The 27,619-nt window shown below is 37.9% G+C and overlaps 3 protein-coding genes across 9 annotated transcripts; 1 reads left to right on the top strand and 2 right to left on the bottom strand.

The window, feature by feature from the left end:
• The first annotated feature begins 2,667 nt into the window (after positions 1–2,667).
• LOC133717789 (uncharacterized) lies at positions 2,668–4,521 on the top strand. 5 transcript variants are annotated; one of them, XM_062144529.1, is made up of 2 exons: positions 2,668–2,814; positions 3,592–4,521. In XM_062144529.1, exon 2 carries the CDS (start codon positions 3,667–3,669, stop codon positions 4,228–4,230), a length of 564 nt encoding a protein of 187 aa, XP_062000513.1. In that variant the 5' UTR covers positions 2,668–2,814; positions 3,592–3,666; the 3' UTR covers positions 4,231–4,521. The 5 variants fall into 5 exon arrangements, with proteins under 5 accessions (XP_062000513.1, XP_062000512.1, XP_062000514.1 ...); XM_062144528.1 differs by having other exon boundaries at positions 2,669–2,814; positions 3,582–4,521; XM_062144530.1 differs by lacking the exon at positions 2,668–2,814 and adding an exon at positions 2,944–2,997 and having other exon boundaries at positions 3,582–4,521.
• On the bottom strand, positions 4,190–6,966 carry LOC133717788 (ABC transporter G family member 23-like). Its single transcript, XM_062144526.1, has one exon. It carries the CDS (start codon positions 6,874–6,876, stop codon positions 4,915–4,917), a length of 1,962 nt encoding a protein of 653 aa, XP_062000510.1. The 5' UTR covers positions 6,877–6,966; the 3' UTR covers positions 4,190–4,914.
• A 7,550-nt stretch (positions 6,967–14,516) lies between these two features.
• LOC133713796 (membralin-like protein At1g60995) lies at positions 14,517–27,565 on the bottom strand. Of its 3 annotated transcripts, XM_062139830.1 has the most exons (18): positions 27,387–27,565; positions 26,655–26,731; positions 25,732–25,782; positions 24,395–25,616; positions 24,017–24,213; positions 23,161–23,223; positions 22,428–22,748; positions 21,685–21,766; positions 19,614–19,675; positions 19,334–19,428; positions 18,656–18,735; positions 17,850–17,933; positions 17,144–17,260; positions 16,763–16,848; positions 16,533–16,639; positions 15,859–15,950; positions 15,696–15,772; positions 14,517–15,344 (listed from the first exon to the last, which is right to left on the bottom strand). In XM_062139830.1, exons 5-18 carry the CDS (start codon positions 24,167–24,169, stop codon positions 14,874–14,876), a joined length of 1,890 nt encoding a protein of 629 aa, XP_061995814.1. In that variant the 5' UTR covers positions 24,170–24,213; positions 24,395–25,616; positions 25,732–25,782; positions 26,655–26,731; positions 27,387–27,565; the 3' UTR covers positions 14,517–14,873. The 3 variants fall into 3 exon arrangements, with proteins under 3 accessions (XP_061995814.1, XP_061995812.1, XP_061995813.1); XM_062139828.1 differs by lacking the exon at positions 24,395–25,616; XM_062139829.1 differs by lacking the exons at positions 24,395–25,616; positions 27,387–27,565 and adding an exon at positions 27,117–27,136.
• Positions 27,566–27,619: the final 54 nt, after the last annotated feature.

The raw sequence follows: 27,619 nt of genomic DNA, 5'->3' as shown, positions 1-27,619 counted from the left end.
ACTAATAAAAACTCTTTCAACGCATTAAGCACACATGGAAGTTTGATCAATTCAAACAAAGATAACAAGTTAGAATGCTAATCCTACCATGCAAAGCTCATTATTGATTTACCTAAGGAACTATAGATTTTTCACTTCAATTATTAAGACCTAGAATGCTAACATATCTTAATATGGATTCAATTACATGCTCATCAATCAAATTATGCATCCAAAGATCAATTAACACATAAACGATGGGTTATTTGCACAAAACCAACAATTATGCATAACACTTATGAAATTGCAGTTCTCTGTTTTGAAAACCTAAAACATAAAACATAGTATTCAAAAATTAAACATCTAAATTCAACACTTCAATCTCACATAAAATCGCAACAACCATTGTATTAAAACAAAAACCAAAATCGAAATTGTCAAGGACGCAAGTAGCTTCAAAGGTGGTGGAACGTTGAAGGTGACTCACGGCAAGGATGCTTGAATGGAGCAAAGTAAATGCAAACACTCGCCAAGAGCATACTATAAACAGCAGTAAATAAAATAAACAAAGTAGGTTCTAAACCTAATACTGCTGCGACAACAAGCTACGGCGTCAACCCTGATTACCCGGACCTGTAGAAAAACCCCTACACCATGGAATAGTGCACCGGCTTGCAACAACAACCCCGGTAAGTTTTTTAAGCTTGTATGAGTAAACTCAAATAAAATGACCCAACAACGGATGCTTATGTGAAGACTTGAACTTGGTTTAAGTTAATAGAGTCTAGTTTACTACTTCTAAATTATGTTATAGCTATATACTTATCTTTACAGGAGGTGGCTAATCTACCTATACATTCTAATCTTTACATCTTCTAGTATAAAAGAGATCCTTACCTGCAGTAAGAAAACACAAGTTAGAAAACAGAGCAAAAAAACAATTTAGAGAATCTGGAAACAGCAGGGTCCAGAAACAAGTTTTTAGAGATCTGGAAACAAAGCCTCAGCTTTACTAAACCAGGTTTAAGGTAGGGAAAGTTTTGGGAAACCTCAAGTTTGATTATATAGGTCTATTGATATGATTTTGAGTGACATTTGCTACTGATCAGAATGTTTATGCTGTGTAAAATATATGCTTAGTTCATCATCATGTTGTTTTATCTGATCCTAGCTTGAAGAAAGAGTGAAAATGGTTGTGTAGTTGAGTCTAATACTCGTAAGGGACCAGCAATGTCAGCCTATGGTATATACACTTGGGGAGAGAAGCCCCTTCAATTATTATTGATAAAATTAATGATCTGTTGTTTGGCAAGAAGACACTGGTGACCGAGATTAGTACAAGATTACTAACAACTGGAGTATAAGGAGTTATTTTCTGTCTTGCACCATCACTAATTATATGTATGAGGTTTGCTCTACTGAGCTTTAAGCTCACCCCTTTTATGATATTGTGCAGATTATACTCTTGAGGGTTAGAACTTAATTTCTGGAAATCTAGATGTAGGAGAAGGAGAAATAAATTTTTAGTTTGCTGTTTTGGTTTATCTTTGTACAATAAAGCTTATTTTATAAGCTTGCTTTTGTTTTTCTTGTAAGAACTTACTTATGTAATAAAGAGTTCAACAACCAAGTCACCTCTGATTCTTATTTTTCAATATAGTTTTTATGTACTGAAGTGTTTCTTATCTTTGAGAATTAAAAGCTATTCACATCCTTACTCGGAAAGAAAAAAAAATTTGCAGATTTCCAAGTTAGGGTGTGACAGCTTAATATTTCTCAACTCATTAGGTAAAAGCAACAACATTTAACTCCACAAAACACAACCGAACTTACAATCACATAAGGTAAAATTAGTAATCCCTGCATAGAAAATTTAGTTCAGGAGATCACCTAAAATCACACAATTCAAAACCATAGTCATTCATGCATATAGTTTAGTTAAGGAGATTACATTAAAATCAAATGAAAGACAGCTCTGATTGATATAAAGCATCCATATATCGAATAACAACTCTTCAATAGATAACTACATTAGATTGTAACCTTTAATATATAAAAAAATAGAGTGACGAAAAAATAGAAGATACCTTCATCGATTGGATCAAGAACCTCTAGTCTTTCGTCAACAGTTACCGATAATATTGAATCTCTAATCCAATCTTAGGTGTATAACAAATTCTCGGTAGATGGTGGCAAAGAGTGAAACCCTAAAAACAGCTACTAATTTGGTTCCAAGCCATTTTGACTTTCGCAAGGCCATACTAATATCAGGGCCTAATATATCGAGCATTGATACCAAGAAAGGGTCTACAAGTTTTATGGTTATTCCTTGCTTTTCAACGAGTTGTCATTTTGCTTTGCATACGCAAACCTCTCTTTGTATCGGCTACTACATCTCATCGCACTGTACTACTTAAAATTATAATTTTAAACTAGTGATTTGTGAGTTTTGAACCACTGATAAGTTCATATATTGAACTATTAAATTATTTGGGATTTGTGATTCGTAAATTCTAAACTACTGTGTTCTAAAACTCAGCCTAAGCGGCGTCTAGGCGCTAGACGGGTTTATAAGATTTTTTTTTTTTATGATTTTAGAATTTAAGGTGAAAAATCTATCTCAAAAAAAATAAAAAGAATTAAAGTCCAAAACCCTAGTAACTAAAAGAGACAAAAAAAAGGAAGTCCAAAACCCTATATCTAAGAAGAAGTCTGCCGTTGTGTCCGAGTCCCTGACTCTCTCCCTCCTTTGGGTCTCTTGGCGTCGCACTCACCAGCTCAGACCTCTCTCTCTCTCTCTCTCTCCAGTCTCAGCCTCCCCCTCTTTCTCTCCTCGTAAGCCGTTCTTCGTCTCTCTTATGGTTTCTGTTATCCTATGTTTGGGTTTGATTACGTATTCTATGAAATTGGAATTTCAAACTTTTGGTTACTGGTCAAGTGCTAATCTGGAATTTCAGACAAATATCTCGCTTGTTTTGCTCTCAAGCAAACTCCAAAACAGAAGATTCTGGCAATTATGTATGTGTGCTTGCTATTCAAGTTCAAGTTGTGTGAGTCTTTAGCTTAATATCTCACGAGTTCCTTCCATTGGTTGCATAGATTTCCTTGAATTTAGATATCTTTCATTTTTTACTGTGATCACAACTAACTAGCACTTTTTTTGCAAATTCTAAGAATAACAGTTGAAAACATTGGAAATTTTTGACTGACTATACAGGCGAATAGTTTTATGGTTGGCAGCCATCTTTGTGATTTGTGATTCTGTTGCCAATTGTCTTTCAAGTGTGTTGTACATTTTTTTCATAACAAATGTCACTAATGTAGGATTTTTGGAGATTTCCTTCAAATAACTATAATGCAACTGACTGAGATTGGATAAGTTATCCTGTAGCAATCATCTTCTTTGATTCTTCGTGTCACTAATGTAGCCCAGGTGCCAACTGTTGCGGTAGCTTAGCCAAAGAGTATAACAAGTTTACAATTAATGAGTGTTTAAAGTTTCCTCCAATAGTTATGAACGCAACTATGGATTCTTCTTCTGTGGTTGTATGCATATTGAAAAATATATATAAATAAATATTAATTAATGGTATTATGTCTAGGGAATATCAGTATACAGAACTGTAGAAGGGCAAGCAGAGGCTCACCAATCTTTGTCTCCAAACCCTCCTAAACTCCAGGACCAAGATGAGGCCTTTGGATGAAGCTGAAACCACTGCAGTGTTCGAAAAGCTGTTCAAGTTCACAGGCAACAACCTCAAAAACATTGTCGAGAACCCTTCTCATGAAGGTCCAGACCCAAATCCAGGTCGCTACTGCTTTCGCCTCAACAAGAACAAGGTCTACTACGTCAGTGACTCACTAGTAAAGCGTGCAACAAACATAGCTCGGGTCAATTTAGTCTCTCTTGGAACTTGCATTGGTAAGTTCACTCACGGTGGCAGCTTCCACCTAACTGTTCAATGTTTGAGTTTAGTGGCCTCAAATGCTAAACACAAGGTCTGGCTCAAACCTACCTCCGAGATGTCATATCTATACGGAAACCATGTTTTGAAAGGTGGGTTGGGTAGGATTACAGAGAATATTATGCCCGGTGATGGGGTGGTTGTGTTTTCAATGTCAGATATTCCATTGGGTTTTGGGATTGCGGCCAAGTCTACCCAGGATTGTAGGAAGTTGGACCCCAATGGAATTGTGGTACTTCACCAGGCTGATATTGGAGAGTACTTGAGGATGGAGGATGAGCTTTAATTGATTGGGCAGCTTTTTACTGCTTTTGGTAGATGTGTTGCATTGTATGCATATCTGCAGCTTATGTAAGAGGGTCTATCAGATTTTGATGGATATAACGGCTTTTTGGGAAATTGATGATTTTCTTGAGTTTTGTTTCTGTTAGGGATTATGAGTAGGTACAACAGGAACTACTTTCGTTCTAGATCTCGATAATTTCCTTTCAATTTTAGCCGTAATTATAGTTCTGGTTTGTATCAAGAATACATTATAATTTTCATTGCGGCTCTGCATCTTTCTTATGTTGTTTTACATCAATGTTCGGTTGTGGGGTTTTCTAGTTTCCCTTTGGTAGACCACTTGTTTCTTTCACCCAAGGCAAGAGTTGAATTCTTCATATCTTCTTTTGTGCTCTTCAAGTCTCAGATCGTTTGGTTAGACTTTTCTACGTCTCAAGAAAAAAAGCAATGTATTGGTTTCAATTCACTCTATTTGTGTTTGACAACTTGTCTTGCAACGTTTGAAACATTTTGGCTTTGCTTAAATCTTTTATGTTCTAATTTCTTACATGATTACTTTCTTATGGAATGAAAGATTGGGATTTACATGTAATGTATAGACAGAATTATTTTTCTGAAGTAATTACTTTCTCACTATTCCTGAAGTAACCCATAAGTACACTATGATAACATCGATCTTATGTGATTAAATTGTTGTTTTGGAAGCCCTTCGACAAAGAATGATCCAACAGAGCACTCGATAAAACACAAAGAAACCAAACATGATCCCTACATTGATCCACCTGGTGTCCTTGTCAAGTCCCCGACTCTTCAACACATCATTGCCAGTGAGCAAACACTCGGAGGGAAATTGATCATTAGCATGCCAAGAGAAACACTCGCTACTAATACTCCAATACTCGTTTGTCAGCAATGTGTCCAACGGATACCTGTAAATGGAAACATAGTACATGAAGAGCCAGTATTTTGGTATGCTCTCTTTCGGAATGAAGTAGCCAGAGAAGAGGAAGAAGGCTCCAAGAACTGTGCAGATAAGCGAGTTTCCTGAAATGAAATCGGGAGAGACTGCACTGAGAAAGAGCACTAGAGAACTAGCCATCAACACAATGAGCCAAACCACGAAAGTGAAAAATGCGAAAGCAGCCACAGAAGGATTGAGGCCTACGAGCCAATACACAGGAACAGCAAACAGAAGAGCCACTGCAAATAAAAAGGGTAGGAAGACAATGGTGTTGGCAATCATGTAAGAGGAGATCTTGTAAGCCCCCCTTGAGGCTTCTTTCATTAAAACTCGCCGCTCTTGAAGGAATATCGGTAATGCTTCAACTGTGGAAGAGAGTAGAAAACTTAGACTGAAAGCAAAGAGGCCTAGTCGCTCTGCTACGCCTTCTTCATCTTTCCTCATTTTTATGTACACGCTTGCCAAGCCAAAACCTCCAACAAGAGCTTGCAGTGTTCTGGCCAGAAGCAGCTGCTTCGTTCTGTAAATTATCTTCCAAAATCTTGAGCAGAGAAACATGATCTCATATAAATTAGAGAAATAATCACCCATGTTTTTGGTTTGATCATGTTGATCTCTGCCGATTTCTATTTCTGGCAATGAAGGGTAGGAGCATGGTTCTTTGTTTTCTGTAGCATGAGGGTGATGATCACTGGTGCTTCTGGAATATGAATCTTCCAGGGTTTGTATAACTTCCATGGCAAATTCTAGGGCATTGAGCTGCAATGGAATTTGCATTCCAAGATTACCTATAGTTTCTTCGAGTAACTCAATGCTCCCATTATGGACAACAGAACCATGGGAGAGGATCAGAAAGTTGGAGATGTGATGAAGAATTCTATAGCTTGGTTGGTGTATTGATAAAACCACGGTTCTTTGCTTTGATTTGGCCATTATAGAAAGAAGCTCTATAACTTGAAGTGCCGAAGTGCTGTCTAGGCCTGAAGTCGGCTCATCAAGAAGCAAAATAGGTGGATCATGAATCATATCGACACCTATAGATACCTTTTTCCTTTCTCCACCAGATATCCCTCTATTCTCTTCATCTCCCACATAGCTATCGGAGACATGGAGAAGACCAAGCTCTTGAATTAAGCTCTCCACCCTCTTTTCCCTCTCTTTTGCATCAATGCCTTTAAGTCGAAACTTAGCAGTGAACATCAAAGTCTCCTTCACAGTCAGTAGGGGAAGCAGATTATCTTCTTGTGCAACAAATCCGCATATTTTGCGCAACTGAGCAGGACTAGTTATCTGATGATCATTAATGGAGACACTTTTGGGATTGTAGTCTTCATCTTTCACCCTCCCCGATATTATCCGCAGGAGGGTAGATTTTCCGGTGCCACTCGGGCCAACAATGGCAAGTGTTTCACAACTTTTTGCAACAAAACAGACTGACTTGAGTATGGCAACAGGCTTAGGCTTTTGCAGCAGTTGAGAAACTGAAAGTGTTATGCCCCTATTTGGGAGATAAGTGTAGGAGAGGTTGCGTACAGTGAGATTGTAAGTTGGGTTAATGCAATGTTGGGGTGATGGTGGTGATGAGTGGTAGGAAGAAGAGGAAGGGGTGGTGGTATATTGTTCAGGGGAGTTTGAGGTAGAAAACAGAATCACCGAGTCATCTCCATTCATTGAAGGTGCTGCCATGGCTGTATCGATATAGTTTCTGCAGAAAGTGAATGATCGATGGAGGAAGAGGCAAATTAGAAATTAGAGTTCTGTTTGGTTAAGTTTGCAACTTACTTAGTAGGGGTGATTAATTGAGCTGGTGCATGGTTGGTAATGTTTGGTTACCAGCTGAGCAAAAGTTTTGCAAATACCAATAATGAAAAATTTCATTGGAGTGTAGGACTTTAATCGAGTGGTTGACGACTTCATCAACCTAAAACAACTTCCACACCTATCCAAACAGTATTCTGGGCTGTGGCTTACAGCAGAAGCTTAAAATTTTTATTTTTTATTTTTGCTGGTGAGTAACTATAGTTAAAATTTATGCATCACTCTTCAATATAAGGTAACCCAAGCACTTCCTGACTCATGGGAAACAATGAAAACCATTGTTGTAAATTAAATTTATGTTTAAGGACAAGCAAAATTGACAGAGAGAGAGAGGGAATAGAGATTCAAGTGTGTGTTTCATTTCATTCAATAAGAGGTATTTATAGGGATACATTTGAAGTAAATAATGATACAACTTGATGGCATCTTCATTTGTAGCCTTCCATTGTGGCATCTCCATTTGCAGCTCCACATTGTGGTTTGTGATGATGATTGCCACACTTGTTCCCCATTGGCATAAAGCTTGACTCACAAGTCACTATACCTATGCTATTCACTCAAATACTTATCTTATACATGACATAGACATTTTATACAATGAACAATACAACATGTTTCATATATACTACAACACTCCCCCTTGGATATTTCATGTCGATAGTATTTGTCTAAGCCGTGCGCTTCGAAATTGCCTCGTTAAAAACCTTGCCAAGTAATAAAACCCTGTGGGAAAAAACAACCTTGGTCGAAGGAGAAAAAGAGTGCAACGCGCATTAAGTGTGGAGTATGTTTCTAGATACTCCCCCTGATTTATTCTCCCCCTGAAGATCATGGGAGTTCGGATAACCTTCTTAATCCGATGCTCTTCACATGCTTCTCGAAAGGGGTTTTTGGTAGCGACTTAGTAAATAAGTCCGCTACATTATCCTCTGATCGGATTTGATTTACTTCAATGTTTAGAAGTGTTTGCTGTTGCTGATTGTAGAAGAATTTCGGTGATATATGTTTAGTATTGTCACCCTTGATGAAACCTAATTTCATTTGCTCAATACAAGCTGCATTATCTTCGTAAATGCATGTAGGTTTATCTGTGGTAAACTTCAAACCACAAGTTCCTCGAATGTGTCTATTTATAGACCTTAGCCATATGCATTCACGCACAGCTTCATGTAGAGCAATAATCTCTGCATGATTTGAGGAAGTAGCGACAAGGGTCTGTTTTGTAGATCTCCAAGATATCGCCGTGCTTCCCATGGTAAAGACATAACCTGTTTGGGAGCGACCTTTATGGGGGTCAGAGAGATACCCCGCATCAGCAAATCCCATCAAAACATTATTTTTATTTTGATGGAGGGGAGGAGGATTACGTCGGTCACCATTGATGGTGTCGCCGGCGTCTACATTACGGAAGGTGGCTTTTTGCCTCATGGGGTCTGATCTCATGCTTCCGTCTTTTCTTTTCTCTTTGTAGGGATAAAACAAGCCCATATCAATCGTACCCTTTAAGTATCGAAAGATTGTCTTTATGCCAATCCAATGGCGGCGTGTTGGCGCAGAACTATGTCGAGCTAACAAGTTTACTGCGAATGAGATATCCGGTCTTGTGCATTGAGCTAAATACAATAATGCGCCTATCGCACTTAGATAGGGTACTTCAGCCTCTAATAATTCTTCGTCCTCATCCCTTGGACGAAACGGATCTTTTGTGGGCTCAAGACTTCGGCCGATCATGGGAGTACTTACAGGCTTTGCTTTATCGTCATTAAAGCGCCTTAGTAATTTTTGAGTATATGCTGACTGATGGATCATAATCCCATCACTACGGTGCTCGAGTTCTATTCCGAGGCAAAACCGTGTTTTCCCAAGATCTTTCATCTCAAACTCGGATTCCAAATATTTAGCAGTTTCTTTTAACTCATCTAGAGTTCCAATTAGGTTCATGTCATCGACATAAACTGCTACAATTGCAAATCCGGAACTTGTTCTTTTAATGAACACGCAAGGGCATATTTCATTGTTAACATATCCCTTTCCAATCAAGTAGTCACTTAGACGGTTATACCACATCCGTCCGGATTGTTTCAATCCATATAGTGAGCGTCTTAATTTTATTGAAAACACGCTCCGTGGTTTAGAGCCACTTGATTTTGGTAATTGAAGTCCATCAGGAACCTTCATATATATCTCTGAATCTAGATCCCCATAGAGATATGCTGTAACCACATCCATAAGCTGCATGTCAAGTTTTTCGGAAACTACCAAACTGACAAGGTAGCGGAATGTTATAACGTCCATTACGGGAGAATATGTCTCCTCGTAGTCGATTCCAGGGCGTTGTGAGAAACCTTGTGCCACAAGGCGGGCTTTATATCTCATCACCTCATTTTTCTCATTACGCTTTCTAACAAAGACCCATTTATGGCCAACAGGCTTTATATTTGGTGGTGTCAGCATTATAGACCCAAATACCTGTCTCTTTGTTAGTGAATCCAATTCAGTCTGGATCGCATTTTTCCATTTAGGCCAATCCGCTCTTCGTTGACATTCTTCAACAGAGCGAGTCTCGATATCATCATATTCTATGATTCCTTTTGCAACATGATATGCAAACGCATCATCAATTGCCATAGAATTTCTATCCATCATCTCATGTACACTATTGTAATTTATGGAGATTTCTCTATTCTCTGGAGTTGGTTCTGACATTGGAGCGTCCCCCAATGATGTCTCTTGGACATAACCATAATCCGGAATATTCTCGTGAGATGGATTATTCATATCTATGATTAATGGATTATTTTGTGCCAAACTCGCTTTCTTTCTTGGGCGAGAATCCATCGAACCTATAGGTCTCCCGCGCTTCCTGGCAGGAGCCATGGGCCTAGCCAATGTGTCACCCATAGAGGGAACGTTGGCGCCATTCTCATGTATTTTTGAGATGGCACTATGTCTTTTAGGGACATCAATCCTTGCAGGTATATTTGCAGCAGGTATGTGTGATCTCGTCACTTTAGCGATATCAGAAAACGCATCAGGCATCGATTCTGCTACGTTCTGAAGATCGAGAATTCTCTGCACTTCTTTTTCAGATTGTGCGGTTCGGGGATCAAGATGGGACAAAGTGGGGACAAACCACGACAATTCCTGTCCTTTTTGATGAACATTAGTGTTCATGTCTCCCCCTAAAGGCGGGAAGACTGTCTCATCAAAGTGACAATCCGCAAATCTAGCGGTAAATAGATCACCTGTCAAGGGTTCTATGTAGCGGATTATGGTTGGAGAGTCATAGCCAACATAAAGGCCTAATCGTCTTTGAGGACCAATTTTAGTGCGCTGTGGTGGCGCAATTGGCACATAGACTGCACACCCAAATATGCGTAAATGTGAGATATTAGGCTCATACCCAGTTACCATCTGGGACGCAGAAAAAGGTTGGGTGGCAGTGGGTCTTAGACGAATAAGCACAGCTGCGTGTAATATTGCATAGCCCCAAGCAGAAATAGGGAGATTGGTGCGCATAACCAATGCCCTAGCAATCATTTGAAGTCTTTTAATGGCAGCTTCTGCGAGACCATTTTGGGTATGTACATGAGGGACAGGATGTTCAACCTCGATCCCAATGGACATGCAATAATCATCAAAAGTTTTTGATGTAAATTCCCCAGCATTGTCAAGACGAATTGACTTAATGGGATGATCAGGGTGGTGAGCCCTTAACTTAATGATTTGTGCTAGGAGTTTAGCAAATGCAGCATTTCTTGTGGATAAGAGCATGACATGTGACCAACGTGTCGATGCATCAACCAACACCATAAAATATCTAAATGGTCCGCAAGTTGGATGTATAGGTCCACAGATATCACCTTGTATTCTTTGCAAGAATGGTATATTTTCTTTAATGTCTTTTGCATAGGATGGTCTCGATCCTACTTTTGCTAAAGAGCAAGCTTTGCAAAACGAATGATATGCTTCAGAAGTAATTCTTTGAACCTTTCTTTGGTTCGTACTTCCTTTTGTTTTAAAGAATGGATGTCCGTGTGAAGTTTTTAATATACGGAGCATCATATCTCGACCTGGGTGTCCCAAACGGTCGTGCCAAAGTTTGTATGTGTCGGAATCCCATAAATTTTCATTCTTGACATGGTTGGATTCAATGACTCTAATAGTGGTTGCGTACAATCCACTAGAGCGACACATGAGTTTCTCTAATACTCGTGTATTTCCGTAGTTATTAGAGGTGATGTAAAGGAACTCTTGTCCATTCTCACAATGTGTTTTTACATGAAAATCATTGGCTCTTATATCTTTAAAACTTAATAGGGTTCTTCCAGCCCTTGGAGCATATAAAGCTTCGGCGACATTAATATTTGTGCCATTCGGCAATAGAAATTGAGCTGGTCTACGACCATGAATCAATTGAGATGGTCCTGCCATCGTGGTCACTGAAGATTGACTAGGCGTCATCCATAAGAATAATTGCCTATGTCGTAATATAGTATGTGTGGTGCCACTATCAAGAAGGCATTCCAATTCTCCCGAAGACATACTGAAAAAATAAAGTTCGGAATATTAACACATGTCAATGACATTGATAATGCGATACTTTATTAATAGGGAAAATAGTCAATGATTACATCAAAGTTTCCAAAGTTTATTCCAATATAAAATCAAACTTTATACAAATTGTAATTGCTCAATCCGTTTGGTAATTCCAATAAAATATGACCAGGTAAGTAGAGAGATGTTGGTGGAGCGAGGCTCGCTTAAATACCCCGATCTCAATTACTTGCCTAGACATCATACTTCATTGGGTACGCCACATGAGAAAGAGTCAATTCAATTGTTATTTGACTAAGGCACATTTGCCGTTTTATTGGAAAATAGAAAAGACTATTTTAATCAAAGTCTGCGGCATCCTCGTGCTCTTCATTTTCAGCTTTGAAGTCTTTTATGGTGAGAATAACATCTTCACCATCTTCTTCTTCAGCAAGGTGAGCTTCTTGCTCCCTCATTTCCCTGTACTCCTTGTAGCGTGCAGCTAGTTGAGTACTTGCTTGGCATTGCTTAAACCAATGCTCGATTGATCCACACCTATGACACACGTCATTGTGGTTGACTTTCTTTATTTGAGGTGCACGTTGTGGATATTCCCTAGGCGGGTTGTTGCTGCTACTACCACGGCGTATTATGCGACCTCCACGGCCCACAGTGTTACGGCCCATGGTGTTGTTATATTCTCTTTTCCCACGTGTGGAATTGCCACCACGTGTGCCCGCTCCAAAGTTGCGGTTTCCTTTCTTATTGGGGCGATTGTATGGACCCATTCGTCCGTCATGTCCCCTGTTATTAGGGTATACATGCCCCTTATTAGTAGGGTACCGCTCCTTGCGCTCTTTCTTGGGTGCATTATAATTTGCCTCATGAACGCTTTTGGTTCCTACGGGCCTTGAATTATAATTCTTCACAAGGATATTGTCGTGCTTCTCAAACACCGACAAAATATTGATAAGCTCATTGAACTTCGTAAGTCGTCCAACATTAAATTCAGTGCGATATTGCTTTGATAGTATAATTGCTGCGACGGGGAAGGTGGAGAGAGTCTTCTCAATTAGCTCTTCTTCTGTGAGGGGTTTTCCACAGAACTTCAGCATGGCTTTTAGCCGAAGAGCTTCTGAATTGTATTCAGCAACAGACTTGAAGTCGGAGAAGCGTATATTGTTCCATTGAACCTTCAAGTCAGGGAGGAGGGAATCTTGGATATTATCAAAGCGCTCTTCTAGCGCTACCCATAGGTCCCTTGCATCTTTGATGGACATATACTCTAATCTGAGTACTTTGTCCATATGGCGTCGCATCAAGATAATTGCTTGTGCATGCTTTATGGGTGTTCGTTGGAACACAAGGCCAGCGTTTGGTTCCTGGATTATGGGCAATATCCCTTTTGATGTGAAATGGTTCTCAACGTCAGTTTTCCAACTATGGTAATCCGAACCAGTTGAGTCAAGGATTTGAAATTCGAGTCTAGGTTCATTCGACATCCTTGAAATATAAGAAGAAAAAGATGTATTAGTTTCGGAGTTTAAAACTTCCACGAAAAACTAAAACAATAAGATTTCCGAGCTATGCTACCAAGAAATCAATTTCCAAGAATATTTGGATTAGACCGAAACAATGATGTTTAATAGGGTCATAAGTCGATGCTTGCGGACGCTCTTAGTCCGAATATTATGAACACTCTTAGTTCATTGACTACGAACGCTCTTAGTTCGTTTAGCGTGAATTTCTATAATTCCGCTTTTTTAATTGTAAGTTCCCAAAAAGAAAAAGGAGGAGAAAAATAAATAAAAACTCAAAAACGGGAACTTTTAGTAAAGAATACCTTGAAATAGTGTTGTCGGAAATGACCGAAAAAGTTGCCCAAAAGTTGCCGGAAAAGTCACCGGAAAATGGCCGGAAAAGTCGCCGGAAAAGTTGTAGAAAAGTCGCCGGAAAAGTTGTCGAAAAGTCGCCGGAAAAGTGTCCGGAGAGTGGCCGGAAAAGTTGCCGGAGAAGTGGCCGGAAAGTGGCCGGAGAGTTGCCGGAAAGTTACTCGACAGATCTGTCGACAGCTGCTCGGCAGATGGCTCGGCAGCTGCTGCGCAGGTCCTCGGCAGGTGCTCTGCAGCTGCTGCGCAGGTGCTCGGCAGCTGCTGCGCAGGTCCTCGGCAGGTGCTCGGCAGGACTCGGCAGGGGCTTCGGCAGGTGCTGCGCAGGGGCCTCGGCAGATCTCGGCAGCTGCTGTGCAGGGGCTGTGCAGGGGTCTCGGCAGGTCTCGACAGCTGCTCGGCAGCACTTCGGCAGGGGCTCGGCAGCTGCTCGGCAGCACTTCGGCAGGGGCTCGGCAGCTGCTCGGCAGCAGTCCGGCAGCGGTTCAGTTTTTCCGGTGGCCGGTTCAGGCGGTTTCCGGCCGGTTCTGGAGGATCTAAAACCGGTTCTGGGCTTCTTGGATCAAGGGCTTTGATATGAGCTAGGGTTTGGAGGTTTTCTGTTGGTTTGGAAAAATGACTTCGATCGGATTTTGAACTCCCTCTACTCTTTTCAATTTCGATTCTAATTCTAGAGCAATTTCGTGCTGATAACGTGTTTAAGGACAAGCAAAATTGACAGAGAGAGAGGGAATAGAGATTCAAGTGTGTGTTTCATTTCATTCAGTAAGAGGTATTTATAGGGATACATTTGAAGTAAATAATGATACAACTTGATGGCATCTTCATTTGTAGCCTTCCATTGTGGCATCTCCATTTGCAGCTCCACATTGTGGTTTGTGATGATGATTGCCACACTTGTTCCCCATTGGCATAAAGCTTGACTCACAAGTCACTATACCTATGCTATTCACTCAAATACTTATCTTATACATGACATAGACATTTTATACAATGAACAATACAACATGTTTCATATATACTACAACAATTTAGACTGACAAAAATAAATGTTGCATTCTAGGAGAGAAAAACAGAAAAATGTATCCCTAAATCAGAACAGAAACAGTTATCAATACCCAAAATTAGCTCAGTGCCTTTGCATGCAGTACTGAACATACAAAAGAAAGGTACCATTCCTATTTGTCAATGTTTACAATTCACTAGTTCTGCCAAAGCAATTACATGTGCCATCCCAGTCAAGGGATCTGTAACAATTCAAGTAAAAAGACGACTTGAGATATTCAGATATCCTTTACATATCACTACTTCTATACATATATGTAAATCCCGCATACACTTTTCTTTAATCTACCATACTCTGCTATACTAGTTAAAATACATACATTTAGGTCTACAACTAAAGCAAGGGACGTAGATCTCCCAAGCAATGTCCAAGTACTATCTTCCATCCTGATTTTCTTGCCTGGGAGATTCAGCATAAGCTTGTCCTTGGTCTCGGACATCTCTGAACATAGAAAGAAATGAGTTGAGGCCTTCAGAGGAAGCTCCTCCTAATATCCACAACAAAAGTGAACTGAAAGAATTCATAGTACTGGGGTTTGGGCCATTCTCTGCTTGATTCAGGTCAGTTTGGCCTGGAACCTGAAGAGGGTTTTGCACTGGGTTCTCATTGCCTGATCGTTCATGAAAGCCAGGAGCTTCAGCTCCATTTGAAGGCACTGCTGGATTGGATCCAGATCTCAGCCCAGGCCCAGAGACTATGTCAGAATTGACTGGACCAGGATTTCTTGTGTTTAATCTTGTGATATGCAAAGTTGAGGCAAGGAATGTGGAGGAAGTAATGTGGAAATCTGGGTGTTGTTGGAGTTGTGATCTTCGATTTTGAATAAACCTTTGTAGAGTTGGTACCTGCAAGGAAGTGTACCATGAATATAGCATCCATCAACTGTTAGTCTATTAAGGTAAAAACAGATCCCTTCACACTATGACCAGACTCAACTGTGCCAGAAATTATTTTATTTTCTAGCAGCTAGGCAAGGCTGGGAGTTTAAAGAATGAGAATTTGATGGAGGTAGTCTCCTGTACATATATTGAGCAATTATTTTAATAGTATTTCCCATCTTCAAAATGGACTTCTTTTTCCTAGAGGAAACCTTTCCCATGAATTTGTTTCTCTAAAGCAGATGAACCTAATATGTAATATCTTTCCAGATTTTCCCAGACGCAAAGAGGAAAAACAAACTAAATAGCAAAGGTTACCTCAAAACGGTTCCAGAAGTATAGAATGAGATGCTGCATAAATGCTGCAGCCGTAGAAAGAGCCAAATAGGAAAAACCTGCAACAGTTTTGATGGTAGATTTTTCATAACCCAAAAGAAATCATTTCCGTCTAACAGTGAAGTAACAATAACAATGGACATACCGTAAGCATAGGAAAAGAAATAGATGTGAAAAACCAGAAAGTAGAGCAGAAAGAAGCGGGGAAAGAACTTCATTGATATGGGCGTGCGAACACTGCAAAAAGCACAAATAAATGAGATGAGCATGGCACACAAACTTGAAATGTGGGAAAAGTAAAGTATGCCCAATGCAGGGAAAATTTAAATGTGAGAACCGTTGCTAAATTCAGATCATATGACAATAAACCAGCTAGTCACATCATCAAAGCAATTGATCCAACTGACTGCAGGGATCGCAACCCTGGTTCTATATCAGGTTCACTACTAAAAGGGCCAACTACATCCTTGGTATTAAGTTCATTCAGCAGTGGCTTTCAGGTAATTTGATCTATCTATATTGGTTGCCAGCCAAAACTCCAGAGCCTATAACATTAATAAGTTGAGCAATCAGAACAATGTCTGAACCATTATCTGATTTGTTTCCTTCCTAACTACGGCCTGACTAAACAACAAAAGAAAAAAAAATACAAACATATAAGATGATTCACCACAACATGGACTCCAATTTAGCCACCTTCATAAAATAAAATTAAAGAATAAGAGAGGCAGTGACTATTGAGTGAAGGATTTTAAAATGCAATCTTCCCATATCAAATGATGCTATATATTATATGTATAATAAGAGAGAGATAGAGACCTGATCAGGGTAAATAGTTCACTCAACCAGACAAGAATGAGGACCATGAAGGCCAATAGTTGATCATCGTAAAACTCGAACAGAAAAAACAATATGCCAATCATAATCTGCAGAACCCAAGATCATGTTATTTGAAAGTGAAGCATATGTCAAAAACGAGCATTAAGTGCACACACACACACACACATATTCTATTATGGTAAAGGCAAACCAAAAGGATGTATACTCACCGGGACAAAGACAAGTGATTCAATTACATGCACAAAAATCAACTGAAATGTTGGAAGCTGATGACGAGCATGGTGTTGAAGCTGCACTGGAATAATTTGACAAATGTAAGCACCAAATTATAGAGGCAGGATAGGAGAATGAATAACACAAATACTTATGCGATCTTCTCACTTCATAGTCAACGATATACTCATCATTCCAGGAAAACAGTTTATTAATATTGTTTTGGATCAACCGGACAAAAAAAAATTCATAGTTCCACAAGGAACTTATACTACTACTGAATAGTGAAAATATATGTAAGTCAATAATGCATTGTTTCATGCGCTTAAGACAGAAGAAGATACTGAGTGGAAATAGCACAATACAATAAAACAAACCTGTGAACTTCAGCATCCGAGTCTGCGTCTCTCTCAAAGTAAATGACACAGACATAGTGGTTGTAAAGAACACAAATAGAGACATCATAAGAACGCCACACTTTGTCACGAGGTAGTCTGATGGAAGCCAAACAAAACATCACAATATATTAGAATAAGACTTTATGGCCCCTTCTCATATAATTAATCAATAGTTACCCGAAGGTCAAAATTTTATGTTCAGTCCAAAATATTTTGCTTCGATACCGTTGTTGATTGATTGTTTATGCTGACTTTCTCCAGAACACTTTATAGTATTGTTACTTTTGTGGGGTACATTTAGGTTTAAAATATCAGCTCAATCTGGTAAATCCAAATATTTGGTTTTTGACAATCCATGGATATCAGATATATGATGGACATCAGTGCAATATGAGGTGACATTAGAAAAGTATTAGGCCTAACCTCAATCAGGTTGAGGTTTTTTACAGATAATGTAATTAATTTTCAAAGCATTGGAATAGACAATCAATAAACAAAAAGTATTTCTTAAAAAAATAAAAATAAAATAATAAAATAAAAAAGAAGGGTCTCCTGACCATACAACTTTTGGTAAAAAAAAAAAAAATGAGGGACCTCATGCTACTCTCAGTATCAGGTGTGCCACTGAAATACATGCATGAGGTTGCAGAAGTAAATATTTAAACCTCATTGCTTGAGAACAAACCTCCAAATCTTGCCGGACCCTCTGGCGGTTCATGTGCATAACTAAGATTAAAGAACTCCTTTGTTTGAAAATTATAAAGATAACCTGCAATAGGATTCCATAAACATGAATAAAAATCAAACTCTGGAGAAAATATAATTAACTAAGCCAAACTCAAAATTACAGATTCTGCAAATACCATGCTAGGATGAAACTGATGCAATAACCATACAATTCCTGAAATTGTTTTTAACACATCCCAAATCGCAATCTAAATGTCAATCTACACACCTTTTTGTATGTCTTTATTGTATAAATAGTCCATATTACCCTAAATGCTAATAGTGAAATTAAGGGCATTATGGACAATTTATATAATAAAGACAAACAAAATGTGTTTTGTTAATGTTTGGTTTGCTACAGTACTACAGTTATCAATAATTTTCTGATAAAATACAGCTTACAAGATAGGTTGTTTTGTCTAAGATACACATTAAGAAGCATCATCCATAAGTAAAAGTTTTATTTATTAACATTAGAATTTCAAAATAAGAATAATAGACCAGTTTCTATTAGGAGATGGCTTGAGTAAGGTCAACTGAATTCTTTAATATACCCTTTTTTCTTTTATAATCCTCTATGGGTTGTGACTTTGACAGCTAACCCCCTGTATTTTATTTACTATCCTACAAGGTTCATGTCTTACTCTTCTGATCTGATGCACCACATAACTTGCCCCAATTCAAATCCTCTCCTCCAAATGTTCTCACTTTGTTAAAGAATGGAACATATAGAAAAATAAAAGGAGATAAAAATATGGTTATTACCTTGACCAGGAGAACTCAGTAAACTGTTTATCAAAATAGTATCGTACCCAACAAATCTGTTAATCAGTAGCTGCTGCCACCTGGTAATTTTAAATAAGTACAAAAAAAAAAATCAAAACACAGATAGTATACCACTCTCCTATATAAACTACAGAACAGTATATGACATATTAACCTACTATTACTTATATTTATCACTCGGATGTTCTTATTTTAAGAGAAAAATATTGAAAAGTATGATAAGTTTACTAGTTACTTGGCTAGTAACTTAGTTTATATGATTAATACATGTGCCCTCCTATGCATTATTCAAACAAATTTAGAGAAGAGAAACAGAAAAAAAATTATATATATAATTAATTAAACTACAACTGATTACAGAAAGTAATACTTGTGCATGTGACATTAGATGTTTAATTCTCAAGGATACAGCAAAACACACCACAAGGTGATTGCAAAAAGATTGAGAAGTGAGCACAATGAACACTCCCAGTTTACATGCTACAAGCACTTGGGTTAAATAAATTTGATTCATGAAAAATGGATATGAATTTTAACTATGCACTAATACTTAATACATGAACAATAAAATTTTGTTACTATTTTAGTCAAAATTTTCAGTTACCAAACCAAAAAGACACCAGCAAACCATGATATATAGTTCTGCCAGGAGATTACCTGTTTCCGAAACAGGAATGTCGAGCTGATATGCTTATGTTTACAGTACGAATATTATGCTGAGCTCTTGCACTTTCAGGCAGTAAGAAATAACCCTAAGGTAATAGAAATATCAGAACATCTGATTAAATAACTAAACAAAATGAAAGAAAACAGGCTCAGGTACGATGGGCAGTAGTATCATTTATTGATAAGCTTCAGTAATCAAAATTTATGCAGTCTAACTTGTAGAAAACTCAAGACACAAAAATGGAAGTAAAATAACAGGGTCATAAATTACCTTTTCCATAGTGTATAAGTAAGTTGGTTCAAAAGTTTTGCTTCTGTTCTCAAGCCACTGCACTGAGACATATTCAAACAAATTATCATTAAGTGTCTAGAAAACTTATAACAGTACAAAGCTGTGGTTAAGTGTCCCTAGCATACATTACAATAGCCCAACAATTTCTCAACAAACAACCAGCAAAAAAATTAAAAATTAAAAACACAAACAAACAACATAGGTAAAACTAATACAGCCTCTATTCCGGAAAACAAAAAAATTGTGGTAATTCCCAAACTCTGGAGAAACTGAGCCCAAAGGAATGTCCAAAATTTAACTCTAGCTCATAGAAATTCAACCACCTCTCGAATGTAATTTTCAAAAATCATTCAAGTAAACGACGAAAAAAATCGCTGACACTCCTTAGTTCCATTTGGCTTTTCTCTTCCAAATGCCTTCAGTTTCTCAAAATGAAAAATTAAAGCAGATGGAACTTCCCAACTCAATCTCACTTCCTCCAACAACCCCAACCACATTATTGCAAAGGGACAATGAAGAATTAAGTTATCTACATCCTCCTCTCTTCTATTACCATTTGGGATAGAGACAACATTAGGTCCTTTCCTTTCAAGTACCTGGCAATTATCAACCCTCAGGGGCAATTATCCAATGAGAAAAAAAGATGTAGTGTCACATAACTCCGTCAAGAAAGTCCCAATGACACTCCAATCTACTTCTTCCGCCTTGAAGAATAGAATTAACACTCCGCAAGAGCAATGTGACAAGTGAGTTCCTTTACTTCAAAATTTATAAGTTCTCCGTAGACCAAAATCAGAACATATTGATGAAAAGAATTCACTTACTTCAACAGTATCAAAGACCACCCTCCACACCCTAAGACTTGGGTATCTCAATACAATCAAAAACTGATTCTACAATACAACAAATCCAGTGCAATCCTATCACATAAATTTGATAGTTTCAAATCCAGTCATTAAATATATAAAGTTCAGTAACTTAAAACCTAGGTCAGCAATCATTTCCCCCTTTCATTTGTTTTTTCTTTTTTGAATGAGCAATTATAACCATGATAGGATTTCATGTCAAATATACCAAAGCGAATATGGATAGGCATCAACGCCTACTTCAAAGTTAAAATACATAATAAACAGACCAATCAATACAAAACCCTCAGCCAACCAAGATAACTAAAAGAAGCCCCCACCCAAACCCCATAATACCTTTAGGCTACGAGAACGATGATTATAAAAAGGCAGGCATGGAACTAGTTCTGTACCAAACAAAAGACAACTTATATTGCTCATCATTCAAATTTCTTCTGTTCCTCTCCCTAAAGAATGGAAGAAGAAATTCCAAGAATTAAATTTAGTCTCATTTGCAAATACCAACCAAAGAAAAGTGAAGAAAAAGAAGGCTATACCCTAAGACATTATTTCCAACCACAATACGTAGGTATTTGCTTGAAAATATGATGTTTTTTTTTTTTTTAAGCCGTTTGCGTGTCCTTTGGACCCTTCGCTCTTAGTTTTGAATCAAAGTAAAGTAGGTCGCAACTGTTGTATTTCAGTCGGTCGGGGGGCTTATACGACAGCTCCGCTTCCTCGTCTTGCTTCTGGCAAAGCTTCTACTTTGCTTGCTTCTCTCGCGCTTGCTTGCGCGAAGGCTTAAAGTCCTTTTCGCTAGGTCCAAAAGCTTCCGTCAAAGCGAAAGATCTGATCCAACAGAAATCCCACATATTCTGATCTGAGTAGGCTTATAATAGGGAATACTCTAACCCTGGGAACCAGAGCCTGGCCATCCTTCGTTTTCGGTCGACGTTTCGGTTTGTCCGTCAAAGCTGAATGTTTCGATCTGGTTCGATTCATGGTCGCATCAGCAAAAGTTTTTCCGTTTTTTTTTTTTTTTTTTTTTTTTTTTTTTTTAAACACCATCAGAAAGGAGACCAAACTAAGAAAAATGCAAGCTAAAGTTGTTAAAGTGTTTCTCAATCATTAAGCAACAAGAGGCTGATGCTCCAAGTCTATAACACGATGACAAGCCATGGATAACTAAAAGGATAGTGCATAACCTGCATACGAGTTAAGCCTGTCCAATCGAAGTATATGCAGCCACTTTGGAATATCAAGATCCAAATGTATGCCTGCAATGTTCTGCAATTCAAAATAAAAAGAACACAAAAAAAGAGAATTTATAACTACCATATAAGAACTCCAACAATGTTCAGAAATCCACAATAAGCATTTTTATAACGAATCCATTCAAAATGTGTGAATCCGGTAAAAATAAAAGAGCATACCCAGGAAAATAAAGCAGCAACTAGTTTAATATAAACAGAGTCAAGATAATAGATATCAAAATTCGAATTGCTTATAAGGCAATGACTGACTGAAAACTTAATCCTAATTCCACAAGTTCAACAATAATTCATGGCTAATATGGTGGCTGATACGCTGGCAAACATAAGACAACCAGTCCATCAAAAATGTATATGTTTTAAAAGATTTTCCCCTCAACTTCCATCCTCCTTGGATTTGATCAATCTTTCTATAAGATCTAATCCAGTTTGTAATGTTATTTTTGTGTTAACAAAAAAATAATAATAACAAAAAGCATTAAGATTAGAGTAGGGCACCCGGAACAAGGTCCATATAGCCACATATGACATGGACATCAAATTGAATCAGGAATATTTTTTGATGTGGAAAGATGGAACCAAAGGAAAATGCAATTGAAGAAAGCAGGGTCAATAAATTTCATTTTTTCACCGTGTATAATATAGTTGTTAGTTTTCGTGTGCCTCAATCTACTCACCCACAAACTTCCAACAATATGTGTTCCATGCTTCCAGAGGAATGATAGACGCCTGTGCCACTTGTTGCTAAAATGAAAGAGTGCTGCTTTGAATGTCTCTTTTGCAGATAAAGGAAAACTACTACGTGACTCCTCTATTTCAGTTTTCATAACCGCATCATCAACATTTGGCATACAGCTATCTGCCTGATTATCTAGAATCTCATCCCCATTTACATTGGCAAATTCTAATTTATCCATCACAAATTTCGTCTCGGGGACATCATTTATCACATTGGTGAATTCTGACTCATTCTGCGACCACAAGCCTGCACTAGAAATCTAAACAAGATTATAAGCGTTAGTGTTTTAGAAATAACAGGTACAACAGAAGAAACACCACCACCCCCCCCCCCCCCCCCCACACCACAAACACACACACAAAAAACATATGAGCAGAGCTCTAAAATAATAAAATAGATAAAAATCAATATTAACAAACTATTTAGTAGAGCAATATATCACCAAAACAACATCGTTCCTCTGTTGCATTGTATTCACAAACTAATTACCCAGTTGGAGATAATTCAATTTCAGAAAATGCAGTTGCATTCTAAAAATTTCAGAAAGCTCATCCTTTCTAGAATTTTTTTTTTTTTTAATGGAAGCAAAATTATTAAAATTGAAAAGAAGCTCTGTAACAGAGACACAAAAATGCAACAAAAAAATTTCAGAGATAGAAGACAAGATATACCTTGACATGAATAATTTCTGCGTCTGCTGTTTCAACTCCAGGAAGCTCACTTGAACAGCCAGGCTTTAAGTGCAAGGGAATTAGAGTTAATTCAAGGGATCGCACCATATTAAGGAGGGAAGCATACAAAACCCAAAATTGCAAATAAATATATGGAGTTATGGACCATGCCTTACGAAGCAATTATCTAACAACAATGCCTTATACATAATAATCATGTGAAGTTGGAAAAGGGGGAAGCAAAGATCTTTGATGATGACAAATATATCCACAGTAAAAGCATGAAAATAACTAGATGAAGGGAGAGGGTTTAGGTGGAATCCTGATTAGGAAAGATTCAATTTAACTTCACTCATATCCCGGCACCATGATATCAGAATTCAAGTTATGGTATAGAATATTGCATGACATGTTTGAACTCATACACCTACCCCGTAACATCAAGAATGCCTAAAAGAAAATTAGCCACACAACTGATCGTGGAACCAACTATTATGAGCTCACCCATGATATGCCTACAAGTAGATGGGATATTTGCGAAATTTAGACACACAAGTGTTGAATAAACTGTGAATTAAGTTCATTTTGCTGTAGGGTTGAACCACAAAATTCAACAACCTGTCATATGTCATGACATGTATCAAATTTTGTAGAACTCACAGCTTTTGTAAACTTGCAATTTACTTGTGACTTTAACAAAAGACATTCAGAAGCGGCGGCATTACAAATTGATAATGGTTTCTCAAGAAATCACAAGTGATCAAAACCCTAACTCTTTCTAACACAATTTGATATGCAATAGCTCTCAAAATTAAAGTGCAGGAAGCAGAAAGTAGGGAAAGAAAGAGAGAGAGACCTGCTGAACGTAATTGGCGTGCATAACAACAAGAATACAGAAGAGAGTGATCGCGATGAAAAGGTAGATATACTCCAAAGCAGCTCTCACTTTTGGCGTCAGGATCTGAGAGAAGCGCTCTTGTACGCGTATGAAGGTCTGCTCCGGATCCATGTCGTCCTCTCTCTTCTTCTCCTCCTGCTGCTCTCTATCTATATCTATATAGATGACGATGATGATGATGATGACAGAACATAGTATTAGGAGAGACGATATGATTACATCATCGTTGTTGAATGGGGTTTAGCTTTCTGACTACTGTCACACTAACAATCAAACTATACTCATTCATACTTATAATTTCAGAAAGATTGAATATCATGAATGCAGTATGCGTACCATTTTAGGGATATTTCTAGGTTGGGAACCAGCCTTTGAATGAAGCCTTTCCAAGAATAATCCGATTAATAAAACTCCATAAGTAGAAAGTCTACTATTTAAGTGGGTTGTGGAACTATGGTCTTGGTTTTAATGATGAAAGCATCAGAAATGGGTGTTGTATAGAGACGCTGGGGCAAGAAGGGAATCATTTTGACAAAACCTTTTTGGTTTTGGCAAAGGACGAATGCCAAACTGCCTTGCAGTTGCAGTGTGGTTGGCTGTAATTTTGGTGCTATGGATGTATGAAATAGAAAGATCTTTGAAGCCTATTTATGTACAGGGTGCGTTCGCTGAGCTTCAGTTTCAAGGGATTTAAAGTCTTTTTTCAGAGAAGCTAGTCTTTAAATCCCCTGAAACTCAGAGTGGTAACTCTTGTTTTGGTAAAATCTGTGCAGTTACTTTCTCCAAGCAAGGTCACTTCACAAATCTTTCTCAATCCTGCATTTCTGGCATTTCTACTTTCACAGACTCCCAAACCCCACATTAAAACCCTCTCTGAAAACTTCCCATAACTAATAAGCGTGCACGTAATTTTTACCCATCACTGTTCCTATTACAATCCCAAAAACCTGTCTTTCAGTTATTAATGCTTTCTATGCTTTCTTAAGCAACCCCAGGTCCCCAGCTGTGAATTTGCAACTACACCAGGCTTTCAATTTTCATGTATAATTTGTCTTATGCTAGTGGTACTCTGCATTTATGCAGCAGCTAACAATAATTGAAAAATAAGTTTCAGAGAGAAATTATGATGAACATTATGCGGTGGCATCCTGTGAGTTTTGGTCCAAACCCAGTACTATTGCCAGCCTAAGTTTTACACTTTTTTTGGAGTGTTGAAATTCTGCAGTGAGAGCTTTAGATTCGTTACTATGTACTTAAAGTTCTTGCTGTGTATCATAACTATATCAGACTCTAGACCACTGAGTATGCTTTCTTTTCAGCTGAAATCACAGTAATGTGTTCATATTTGATAACTGAGAGGCTTTACATATTCATACTAGTAACTTTGGAGCTCTTCTCCCTGTTGTATATTTTTAGCAGCACCTTTTCTGCTATCACATCAATGGAATTCAATATAAACCAACCATTTGACATTAGTACAGAAATCAAAGTTCCGCGAGTAGATCACTCCTTCAAAAAGTCCATTAGTCTATTTTCCTTAACCTATGTATAAGCAATCCTACAAATCCCAAATAGCCAAAAAAAAAAAAACAAAAAACAATGAATAAGAATAAGAAGCCCAGGTAGTTAGCTTTATATCAAAATTAGCTTGAGCAAGTTTTAAAAGTATGTACCTGAAACAACCCAATTCAAACAAAGCAGCAGCAGCAGCACAAACCATAATCCTGCAAAACAACCCAATTCAGCACTCAGCAATATTCAAAGTGAGAAATTCAAAAGTACTATGAATGTCAAAGAAAGCAAGAAAGATGGGCAAGTTATAAGCAACCCTTGTTTCCAGTCCAAACCTCTCTCACTGAGAGTGTCAAACAACTTGATTTTCAGAGGATAGCCCTTACATCCACATATCGACACTCAAAAAATCCCAAACCCGGGAAATCGATCATTTCGAAGAACCACCACAATTAATCAATCCACTTGATCGATCATCAAGAAATTAACAAAAAGACAAAATTTCTGTATTGATTTCACATGTTTTTGCCTCATTTTATTTATATTGGCTCGTGTTATAGTCTAAAAATGAAATGTAAAGACATTCATGAAAGAAAACTCTACTGTTTTATTTCAATTTTATTTCCTTATGCTTCATATTAATGCAATACCCAGAAACATATAGTTAAGGATTCACTAATTGAGATCATGAAGTTTCATATGCAATGGAGGTTGCCTACGGCCTAGTTATACAGCCTATACTATATCTCCATGGTCATCTCTGCACAAAACTCCAAGAAATATAACATTATAGAAATGAGACGAAGAGGCACTTTCAAATGGTCGTGGGTTTAGTATGAGAACCTGTCATTTCCTATATACCTTCAGAAACTGGAAGATAACATCTCAAATTCTCAATTCTAAGTCACCTATGAAGACTAATATGGATTACTCAATCTCTAGTGAGTTTTTCTTAAAGATGTACCTTAATTACTCTCTATGTCAAAACTAAAACTTAAAACCATAATCTGATAACCGAAGAACACTCAAAACTAAAAAGTTGATAACTTTTGAAACAATAGCATCAATTGCGCCTAGAAATTACCTTCACGCGTAGATTTTTGGCGTGTGCAGCTCCACCGTTTTCCCCAATCGGCCCAATCAACCGCCCAGAACCTCTATCTGCAATCAACAAATACAAATTCCTCAGAAAAACCAAACATTCGAATCAAATAGTGGACAGCCAAAACCTAATCAACCCCCACTCTCTGTCAATTCAACTCAGAAATGAAAGAAACCGATCGGTTGATTACGTGATTGCAGCAACAATGGATCTCTCTCTCTCTCTCTCTTCGCACAAAGCAAACAAACACACGGTATTTGTCTCTCTCTCTCTGTCAAGATTATTTTGATGGCAACAATGGAATGAGAAGCTTGTAGAACAATGAAGGAGAAAAAAGGAGGGCTTCAGGTCTCTCTTTCTGTATTTCTCTCTGTTGTTCTTTTGAGGATTGGTGAGTAGATTAGAGAAGAAGCCAAAATAGATACACAGCAGTAAAACCATCACCTTCAAAACACTTGAGACTGACAGCAATCACTTGTACCCACCACCCAAAATTTCCCCTTTGTTCTCGAAATCAAAACCCAAAATTCTCAAACAACAAAAAATCACAACTCTACCTTGTACTTTTTTCAATCCCAAACTGCAGGACACTCAAATCCCAAACTCGAGCACAAACAATACCGCTAAAACATCAAAACCCATATCAATTCAAAGGCAACCACAACCAAAAACCCAATGAAAACCCAAAAACATAGAAAATCAATAAAACAATACCTTCAATTCGAAACCTTTCAAAATCGACAGAAAGGATGACCCAGTATTTATCCAAACAGAATTCTTTCGATTCCAACAACGAACGCAGTAGTTAGTTTCTATAACCCGCGCCTGCTCCTCTCTTTCCTATTCCAAAACGACACACTCATCTTTGACCCAAAACCAACAGCCATCGACATTGAGGATACTTACGTCAGTTAAATTACTTGATAAAAAATTTAAAAAAAAATATT

The sequence above is a fragment of the Rosa rugosa genome, chromosome 6 (assembly GCF_958449725.1).
Source record: "Rosa rugosa chromosome 6, drRosRugo1.1, whole genome shotgun sequence".
Classification (NCBI taxonomy): domain Eukaryota; kingdom Viridiplantae; phylum Streptophyta; class Magnoliopsida; order Rosales; family Rosaceae; genus Rosa; species Rosa rugosa.
Note: the sequence above shows the minus strand (reverse complement) of the source record. Positions and strands in the feature narration are given on the sequence as shown.

Excerpts from the sequence above, each read along its gene's own strand:
- LOC133717789 (XM_062144529.1), top strand. The coding sequence starts at position 3,667 with ATGAGGCCTTTGGATGAAGCTGAAACCACTGCAGTGTTCGAAAAGCTG.
- LOC133717788 (XM_062144526.1), bottom strand. The coding sequence starts at position 6,876 with ATGGCAGCACCTTCAATGAATGGAGATGACTCGGTGATTCTGTTTTCT.
- LOC133713796 (XM_062139830.1), bottom strand. The coding sequence starts at position 24,169 with ATGGATCCGGAGCAGACCTTCATACGCGTACAAGAGCGCTTCTCTCAG. Across the intron at positions 19,429-19,613 it reads ACTTATACACTATGGAAAAG|GGTTATTTCTTACTGCCTGA; the intron begins GTAATTTATGAC and ends CTATTACCTTAG. Across the intron at positions 18,736-19,333 it reads CATTCCTGTTTCGGAAACAG|GTGGCAGCAGCTACTGATTA; the intron begins GTAATCTCCTGG and ends TAAAATTACCAG.